Source organism: Lycium barbarum, chromosome 11 (assembly GCF_019175385.1).
Source record: "Lycium barbarum isolate Lr01 chromosome 11, ASM1917538v2, whole genome shotgun sequence".
Taxonomy (NCBI): domain Eukaryota; kingdom Viridiplantae; phylum Streptophyta; class Magnoliopsida; order Solanales; family Solanaceae; genus Lycium; species Lycium barbarum.
This window is the reverse complement of record NC_083347.1, coordinates 25,261,678-25,271,934: the sequence shown is the minus strand read 5'-3', so window position 1 is coordinate 25,271,934 and position 10,257 is coordinate 25,261,678. Positions and strand designations below refer to the sequence as shown.

Below are 10,257 nucleotides of genomic sequence, written 5' to 3'. Positions count from 1 at the left end.
CAAAATATACAATTTTAATTACTTTATATACCAGATTGTGGTTTAATGTGTAGTGCCTTGATTTTAGGCTTTTAAGAAGGAAAGAATCTCCATTTAAGAATTTTGACTTTATTGTAAGATACGATCAGTTTTTACACTTATCAAAAAGTTATTCTCTCTCATCTCACATTTATCAAAAAGGTCTTTTTTCTCTCTCTCTCTCTCTCTCTCACACAAACTCCCTCTCAAACTCCCTCTCTTCCATTTTATACTGTGTTTTAAAAAAAAATTAAAATATCAAAATTCCATTTTGTTTCCTAGTAAATATCGATTTCAACTTCTAGATGTAAAATTATACACTATTTTCGTTGTTTCTTTGATGTTATCAAATCTTCTACAACTCACATTGTTTTTGTTTTGTTTATTCGACTTTCTTGTTTGAATCTCATAGTAAAAAGCTTGAATGGGGACTCCAACCCCTAAAATCAATCGGCTTTTTGCTTCTTCTAGCCCGAAGATTGGTCCGGATCCATCTTTCGACTTGCATGCATTCACTCAATCTCCTGTTAAGGAAGATGGAAAACAACATATTGTTACCCCCAAGGTAGTTCAACAAAAAATGGTTACACGAAGCAAAGGCAAACGGAAGGGGAAAGAAATTTCGCTTGGAATGTCAAACGAAATCGGTTCTGATTCTGATTTTGAAGATGAAATTGCTTCTCCTTCTTCTAAGAAAAAGAAGGTTGACAGTGGTAAAATATCTAATCCGAAGAAATAAAATGAGTTTCATATTGTTTTACAAAAAGATGTTAAAAAAGGTCAAACATCAAAGAGAAACCGTGCAAAACCGAAATTGAAGGTAAAAAGCAAGTATTTATTACTTTAATTGTTGTTTATGTTCAATTAACTGGTATGAAATTTGGATAGAAAATGGTATGTATCATGTTTATATTTGGGTTTTATTATTGGTGTATGAATATTGTATATTTTAGGTATTTTTATTGTATACAAACCTGAGCCATATATGGTAGACATAATATTGTTATATTTTTTGAGTTTATTGTTCATCTCCGGTTAATACCTACACTTTTTATACACCAATAATACATTCACTGTTATAAGCTTATAATACATATACTGTACTAAGCCTAAAATACATATACTTTAATTGTTGTTTGTGGGCAAAATAATTGGTATGAATTGTGTTTAGTAAATGGTATGTTTCATTTTTAAACTTGGTTTTTATTATTTGTGTATCAATGTTGTATAATTTAGGTATTTTTGTTGTATATATACTTGAGCCATATATAACAAACATAATTTTTATATATTTTCAGTATTTGTTCTCTTGTGGTAATACATATTCTTGTCATACATATTTAAAATACATTCACTGTTGTGTTGTACACATTTAAGACCTTTTTAGTGTATCCGATTTTCTCATAGTTTCGAGTTTGTTTAGTAATTGTTATTTATTATATATTTAGGTAAAGAAGGTTCAAACCAGATTTTGTACTTACACCAACATCAAATCTATTGAGCATATAAAGTTGCGATTAAAGTCTAAGAAGCAATTGTAGATGTTTAGGGAGTCCCCATTTGGTCATTTTCTTGATTTACCGAATATCAAGGTTCACCCACAACTCATTCGCAGCTTGATGTATGCGGAGACTGATAATGATAGAGATGATATGTTTATCATCAAGTTGAATGGAGAAGAGCTCTTTTTTGGGATAAGAGAGTTTGCCATTATTAGTGGTTTGAAATGCGGCATGCCGAGTGAATTTGTTCCGGACCATAATTCACCAAATAGGTTAATGAATAGTTACTTTCCCAATCAACAAAGGGTACTCAAGAGTGAGTTGATAAGTTTTTATGAAGGAAGCATTTGTGTGGGTGATGATGATCTTGTAAAAAATCTCCATTTTGTATTTTATTAGCACATTCCTATTCTCAACTGAGCCTTCCAAATCTTACGTATCTAGGCTGCACTTTGACTTAGTTGAGAGTGGTGAATATAGGAACTATCTGTGGGGAAACGATTGTTTTAACGAAACACTTGCTTCTGTTAGTCATCAATTGAGTGGTGATCCATCGTATTATAGGGTTGGGGGCTTTCCACTTGCTTTGCAGGTTTGGTTTTATGAATGTTGCTCGAAGGTTGATCATTTTGTTGCTACTCGTATTCGAAACCACATTCCTCGTATTCTTAATTGGCAAACATCCCAAGATATATTGTACTTTGACTATCTGAAGAGGGGGGTGTTCAAAACTTATGGGAATCAGGTAAACAAGAACACTTTCAACATCATACATACATTTTTCATTCACTTTTAATACAGGTTCAAATCTGTATGTTTTATTAGACTTGCTAACCTGTATGAATACACGTGTAATTTTTTGTTTTTGTTAGGTGGTTTTTTCCAACATCACACAAGCAAACGATGAATTGCCACTTCTCACTGAGTTACCAGATCCGCCACGACCACGTACTACTACAAGTGATACACCATTTGTACATGGTTCTTTGTTTGAGGCATTGAAGAATGAGGTTGTAAATGTAGGTATCGAATTCACTATTTTTTATCTTTTTTAAAAAGGAATGGAATGATTATGAGTCGGTTAACACATATATGGCTCATAAATTCTACTTCTTTATAGGTTCGTGAAGATTTGAAACTATTTCAGAAGAAGGTATTTGTCGGATATTAATGGATTATAAAGTTCATTATTTATTTTTTCTATTGAAATAACAAATGATCATAAATTTATTGTTTACTGCTTATTTCGGGTAGAGGATGATTTTAAACAGTTGAAGCAACACTTGGATAAATCAATATTGGACATACTTACAGAGATCAAGTCCTTACATGGCAGGCAGACGGAAAATAATGAATATGAGGTTTTTTTTTTTTAAAAAAAAAAAAACTTTGACAGATTTCCTCTTTATTATTAATTCAATTTTAAATTAATAAAGCATACATTAATATATAGGGTACTGGAGGTGTTAAGGTTGTAGATGGAAAAAGAATTTATAGTGGTGACCAGAATGACAAGTATCATGACATACAAGCTGAGGTTGATGAACAAGCGGCTAAGGGTGTGTTTGGTGGGCTTGATGGAAGTGTGCCAATATCTGGTCAAGCTGCAGTATATTTGAAGACCCAAAGTAATCTTTTAATTTCTAGTAAATTATATTAATGTCCATATTTCACATCCTTAAATAGATATATCATAGATGGTTCAAAATGTGTATGTCATTTTTTTCAGTTAATATTTTTAAAACTTAATTATCATTCATATTTTTGTATGAAACGTGTAGCTGGTATGCATGCTGGGATTGGTGAAGCATGTGATAATGATCGAGATGATCTAGAAGCATTGAAGAGTCTACATGAACAAGAAGAATCGAAGATTCAAGGTCATTCTTTTGCTTGATATAATTAGAATCTGCCATACGTACATCTAAAAAATCATATATGAAAACTATATATAAAATGTATTAACATAGCTTCTATTTAGTAGAGAATAAGTTGGCATCATTTCTCTAGGCTTTTTTAATTAATTACATGACAATTGAAATTACTTTGTATGAATGTATGGTCTAAATAGAGTTTTAGCTGAATCTTTCGAGTGTAGTCCATTTGGTGTTAATTATATTAGTAGGTATCATATTTCTCACCCATAAATCCATTCAGAAAACTGTATAAAAAGTGTTGCAAAAAAAGTATTTAATTGTCAATTCAGTATTTAACTTCTGGACATAACTATTTATGCAAAATGTAGTTGGTGTGCATGATGGGTTTGATGGAGCCGGTGATAATTGTCTATTTCATCAACAAGCCTCAATGATTCATACTGAACATGTTCCTAATTTAGGTAAGGACTTCACTTTTCATTGAAATGTATTTGTTTGACAGAGGGTTTTATGCAGTAGCTTTCCATTTACTTTCATGTATATATCTGATAGTATATGTGTTAATACTACCTGATAGCTTTCATGTACATTCATGCTTGACTTGTGAATTGTCTGAATCATGAACTTTCTGTGCATGATGGACATGTTAAATTGTATAGATGCTAACACTGTTAGTTTCATACTGTTTTTAAAGATTTATGAAATATATTGTATTAAATTTTTTGAAATTTGAATTTTGCAGATACTTCTTTAGATGATGTGGTTGTTGGAATTGATAAAATGGGTAGTTTGTGCAATTCAGTCTCCAAAACCCCTACTCTTGATGACATTGAATTGCCTGCATATAGCGAGACCCAGATTGCTGCGATTGAAAACATTTACTATTCTAACAATGTCACTCCTGAACAACAGCCAAGACTCAGAAAGACTGGAAAATACAAATCATCTTCGTATGTTGGTTTTAGTTCAGCTGGCAGCAGCTCGGGTAAATCACCTATATATTTCAACATAAAACATCCTTTTGCAAATTACAATGGATTCGAAGTTGATGATGCACTGCTCAATGAATTTACATCTTAGGTATATGCTAAAGTCTCTAAACGGAAGAACAGGTATGTATAAAATACATTTTTTATTTAACTATTTCTCTTGCAAACATTTATGGCTTTTTGCGTTCCAGAATTTCAGCATACACTTTAAAGGACAACAAGATTGTCAATCCTTATGATTTGGGAGTTAAGAAAGTTGACAAAATGGAGTTGTTCTACAATGTCATTCAAACTGGGAAAGCGTGGGAAGACTCGGTATGTTGTCTCCAGACTTTTGATTTGTTTATTTCATTTTGTTTTTGCTGTATGAAAAATACTTTCAAGCTGAATTTTTGGGTGTTGCAAGAATGGTAGTTTATGTTGAGATGGCATTAGGATATGTGTGTGGTATATTATAAAAACTGATATATGACTGTTAAACTGAATACTTAATAACAAAAATTCTTTACCATTCTTACTTATATTTTAATTGACATTCTTTTTTCAGCATGTTGATGTCATTATGTATTACTTGAGGAAAAAAGCAAAGTATGGTCCAAATAACCCAGTGAGATACACAACAACATATTGTGTTTTCATAAAGTGGGTTGAGGCTATCCACAAGCAGTACAAGGAATACAAAAATGATAAGTGTTTTATTACTGTTGATCATAATGTGGCAAAAATTATTCGTGGGTTTAAATTGATTGCAAATATTGCTTGGGATACAGCTGATAATGTGCTCATCCCAGTCAATATAAGCGAAGAATACCATTGGGTGTTGGTTATTTTATGTATGAAAAGAAGGTGTCTCTATGTATATGATTCATTCCCGGGTGGGGCTATGCATACTAATTCAATTCGAGAAGTTGTTGAAAGCTTGGCCACCATGATACCTCTTTTTTTCAATTGCACTGGATTTTATGGGAAAAGGAATGACATAAACTGGATAACTGAACCAGCATATGTTGGGAAAAGCTTTGATGATCCTTTGGAATATGTCTTTGTGGATCATTTGCCAGAACAACATCCGGAGTCTAAGTATGTATCTCTACTTTATATAATGTTTTTAACATATTATAATGGTGTTCATATATATTAAATATTAACTGCTTCTTTATGTTTGTGATTATTTACAGTGATTGTGGGTTATACATATGTGCATTTGCTGACTATATCAGCCAAGGTGTATTTGAAATTTCAGAAGAAGATTTTGATGCCGCTCTTCATCGTCGGAGGTATGGTGCCCTGCTGTGGGATTATGCAAGAAAAAAGCAGGCTGATGGAGCTATTAGTGAGAGTGAAGTAACAGGAAATGTTACCAGCAGATTGGGTGGTCCAAAAATTTACAAGAAACCAGTACCTGAAAGGGAGAAATTACCGAAACTGAAACGAAAAGTTTAGAATTCTTAGAATTAGTGACTAGTTATTAGTTTGTTGGTGTAAGAAAGATGATTTTTGTTGATGTTGGCCTAAGTAGTTGACTGATTTTGTTGGTGAATTAAGTTTTGATTAATATGATACTTTTATTATTCTTACACCTTATATCATTAGTTTTTAATTTATTTACCAATGTAGTTATGTTAATACAGTTCTTAATTTGAAATCAATGATCCACCATATTTGTTCTCTAATACACAAAATATACAGTATCTATAATATACACATATTTTCACATGAAGTATATAAACTATATTAAATTCAATGATCAACCAAATTCGTACTTCTAATACATAAAATGTACAATATCCATACATATTTCATACATTGTTTATACAATAATGACAAAGTAAACAATTAAAATTCTTCCATCTTAATTTTTATAAATTATTGATACACTAAACAATATAATATTTTATACATCATGAAACGTGTTATATAGATATATATATGTTGCATACACTATTTATACTATATTGATACACTAAAAAGATATGAAATTTGTTGTGTTTCATATATATATATATATGAAAATTGTTGTGTGTCATACGTTATTTATACAATAATGATACACTAAAATATACGATATCCATACATAATGTTGCATACATTATATATATATATATATATATATATATATATATATATATATATATATATATATATATATATATATATGTTTCATACATTATTTATACAATAATGTATACATTAATGATACAATTTACATACGGTCATTTATAATGTATGGTGCATACATTATTGATACACTAACAAGAATTTTGATCATTTACTAACAAAACACTTTCCTTTTATATGAAACACGTTATGTGATACATTATTTATACAATATTGATACAATAAACAACTAAACTAATACCAACTAAAGCTCTTGATACATTATCTATACAATATTGATACACTAAACAACTAAACTAATACCAACTAAAGCTCTTGGTACATTATCTATACAATATTGATACACTAAACAACTAAATTTCTACTGATTGAAGTTTTAGTCAATATTGAGTAGTTAAATAGAATGCCATGATATTTCAACGGTTTGATACAAATTTTACAGTCAAACTAAACAACTAAAGTTTCGATGCATTAAATATGCCAAAAAAAAAAAATCCAGCCATGAAATAAAAATAAATTCTTGCTAGCCAATTTAATAGACAATGTTGCGTCAAAATAAATTTAGAATTTATAAAGTAATGAGTGTCTACTAATAGTGAATGTAAAAAAATAAAAAAAAAAATTGGCTATATGGAATTTAATTTCATTTGGGCAAATTGCTACATGTCTTCTTGTTGTGCCCCTCTATGCCACACTTGCTACATGTCATCTTTGCCCTCTTAAATTTCACCTCATAAAATTGTTTCATTCTCTTCAACGATGGTCTCCCTGGAGGTCTTTTAGAATCTGGTGGTAAAACAATTTGTTCCAACACATCAAATGGTATCTCCCATGTACTCTCGCATGGAAGAGGTTCCACTGGTATGGCATATGTATCTTTGAAATTTTTATTGCTGTAGTAGGCAGAGCAGTAGTCCTCTCCATGTTGGTGCCTATACATTATAGCAGCCAAAGCATGTCCACATGATATCTCATCAAGTTGAAACCTTCCACAACTACAAATCTTACTTCGAAGACACACACTAAATCTCTTCATACCATCTGTCACTGTATGTAGGAATTCAGTGGAAGCCCTTACCTACCATAAAAAAGTTGGATCACAATTTAAATTCAGAAATTTAACAAAAAACATACAACATAAATACATACAACATGAATACATAAATGATACCCTATTCATACAGTTTAAAAACTTACAGTCATACGGTGTGATAATTCCTTGTTATCCTCATAAGCTTTATTGTACTCATTAGTAAGATCAGTGAATGTATTTCTCCCTTCTTCACTGTGTTTTTCATTCCAAGTTTCAATCAATTGTCTCATGTAATCCATTAACTTACAGACTGGAAATTCTCTAGCTTTGGTAATGCTGCTGTTTATAGATTCAGCAATGTTTGAAGTCAACGTCCAAGTTCTCTTCACTGTTGCATGTACCCGAGACCATTTATGATACCCACTATCAAATAAGTATACACCCAACTTCTTATCTATTGTGTCCAGCCTTCCCATGAGTTCACTAAATTCTTGAAGAGTGTATGCCTTAGCTAATGCAAAGTATAGTTTCCTGACCTGTTCTTTATTTCCCCTGCATTTCTTAAGTAAATTATTCCACAAATGCCAAATACATGCATAATGAGTCAGCCCGGGATATACTAATGCAAAAGCTTTCCATATACTATCATGTCTATCTGATACAATGCACATATTCTCCCTTTCACCAAAAGCTATCCTAAATCTCTCAAAGAACCATGTCCAAGATGCATCATTCTCTGAATCCACTATTGCATATGCTAATGGCAGTATACTACCTGTTTTTGTATAAAAATTATATGCAATCAATACGGTGATTTATAATTGAAATTTAAGCATAAAATTAAAAAAAAATTACAAACCTCCAGGATCTAGTGTGCTTGCTATTAGCATAGTTCCTTCGTAAGTTGATTTTAGATGGGTGCCGTCAACAACTACTATAGGCCTACAATACTCCCATCCTCTAATACAAGGTTCCAATGCTACAAATGCATACAAGAAACGGTCTTCTGCTGTTTTTTCCAAACTAATAACTGAGCCCGGATATGTCTTTTCCAGGATGTAAAAGTAGCTCGGTAACTTATTGTATGATTCAGTTGGATCCCCTCGCAACATGTTTAATGCCTTTTCCTTGGCTCTATAAGCTTGCATGTAAGTCATTGTTAAACCATGCTGTTTCCTCATATCTAATGCTATATCCTTTGGTGTGTATACTCTTTTTGGATCTTCATACTTATCCATTATCATAATTCCAACAACCGCTGTAGTTGCTTGACGTCTTGAATAAATCCTATCCTTTAATGAGCATGAATGTTGTTCACAAAATGATCTAATTTTGAAAAGCTCTGAATCATTCAAACTTGACGATTTAAAACTCCAAGAGCAATCGTCCGCAGGACACTCAAGACAATAGCTATTGTTGGAAGAAAGAAAAACATCAGAAACAGATTTTATATACAGTTTTCATACATATATCATACAACAATCCAAAACATAAATAATTGAAAGGATTGTTTAAAAGTTATATCTTACATATTATTCAACATATTGAAAAAACATTAATTTTCATACCTTTTAGAACTAGATCTTCTAACCAGAAATTGGAATTGTTTCGAAAAGGCATAGTTCTTCATAACCGCAACAATTGTTTCCTTGTCCTTATAAATCTGTTTTTCAGCAACAAATTCATATCAATTGTCGCTTATAATTCCATTTCGTTCACATTCTACAGCCTCAAAATCAACACTGGGAACTATGGCATTCAACTGATCAGTTTTTCCATTGTATGAAGGTACGGATTGTATAGAATTTGAACTGCTGCCTCCATCGTCTTGGATTTCAATTAAATCCAAAGCTACATCCCTCAATGTAATACATAAAGGATACTTACTGAAGAAGTTTTTGTTTTCCTTTTTTGTGATCTAAATATACATGGACACCCATATCGTTGTGTATGGTCATTGGCGGGCATCTGTCACTAACAATGTATTTAATCTCCAATCCTTGAATTGTTGTATCTATTCCTAGTTGAGCAGCAATCACTGTGACCAAACCACTAAACTTTGATTTGGAATCGTATAATATTCCTTCAACTTCAAAATTTACGTATCTACCTGTCAAAAAATTAAAACAAAATACACATTATACGAACCACGATTATGATACAAATATAATACAAAGTGCATACACACTAACGACACATTACATAATCAAATATATACATTTTAGATTCATCATTCATACATATTTTATACACAATTATACATATTATATGGCTTTAAACGGCAAAAAAAAAAATTAAAAAATGACATGAAAAAAACAAAATTTATAAGAAACTGGGCATTAACATATGAACACCTGATGCGTCCCATCTTCCATTGTGTTGTACCATTATTGAATGAATTGTCTCATCTGCCATTGAAACATACGAAATTTTTGATCCGGAACTTTGATTTTGAATGTTGTATGAATTCTGCAATTCTCAACTACAGTTAAATGAATCTTCAAGAATCTTCAACCGTGATGGTGAAAATATGGTTTCTACTTTAAATTTTCGTGGATTGCTGAAATCTGGGAGAAAAAACATAAGAGAGAAATTATGGGGAGCAGGATGCTAATCGGTTACACCGTGATCTTTGGGGATTCTTGTACCGTATATTAACTTCTTTTACCGTATTTGTTACCTTGTATAGGGTTGGTAAGTTTTCTAATCTTATTTTTTGC

At 31.5% G+C, this 10,257-nt stretch overlaps 2 protein-coding genes and 1 long non-coding RNA gene across 3 annotated transcripts; 2 read left to right on the top strand and 1 right to left on the bottom strand.

Annotated features, from left to right (window-relative positions):
- The first annotated feature begins 1,483 nt into the window (after positions 1-1,483).
- LOC132620331 (uncharacterized) lies at positions 1,484-2,676 on the top strand. The gene is made up of 3 exons (XR_009574777.1): positions 1,484-2,265; positions 2,393-2,539; positions 2,641-2,676. It is a non-coding gene; the product is annotated as an uncharacterized LOC132620331 (long non-coding RNA).
- A 99-nt stretch (positions 2,677-2,775) lies between these two features.
- Positions 2,776-5,937, top strand: LOC132618376 (uncharacterized). Its single transcript, XM_060333434.1, has 8 exons — positions 2,776-2,881; positions 2,974-3,148; positions 3,302-3,400; positions 3,766-3,858; positions 4,140-4,509; positions 4,578-4,701; positions 4,934-5,466; positions 5,565-5,937. Exons 3-5 carry the CDS (start codon positions 3,307-3,309, stop codon positions 4,475-4,477), a joined length of 525 nt encoding a protein of 174 aa, XP_060189417.1. The 5' UTR covers positions 2,776-2,881; positions 2,974-3,148; positions 3,302-3,306; the 3' UTR covers positions 4,478-4,509; positions 4,578-4,701; positions 4,934-5,466; positions 5,565-5,937.
- Positions 5,938-7,147: 1,210 nt separating this feature from the next.
- Positions 7,148-9,952, bottom strand: LOC132619598 (uncharacterized). The gene is made up of 7 exons (XM_060334453.1): positions 9,892-9,952; positions 9,517-9,647; positions 9,264-9,455; positions 9,106-9,200; positions 8,397-8,947; positions 7,702-8,312; positions 7,148-7,582 (listed from the first exon to the last, which is right to left on the bottom strand). Exons 1-7 carry the CDS (start codon positions 9,950-9,952, stop codon positions 7,148-7,150), a joined length of 2,076 nt encoding a protein of 691 aa, XP_060190436.1.
- Between the last annotated feature and the right edge of the window lie 305 nt (positions 9,953-10,257).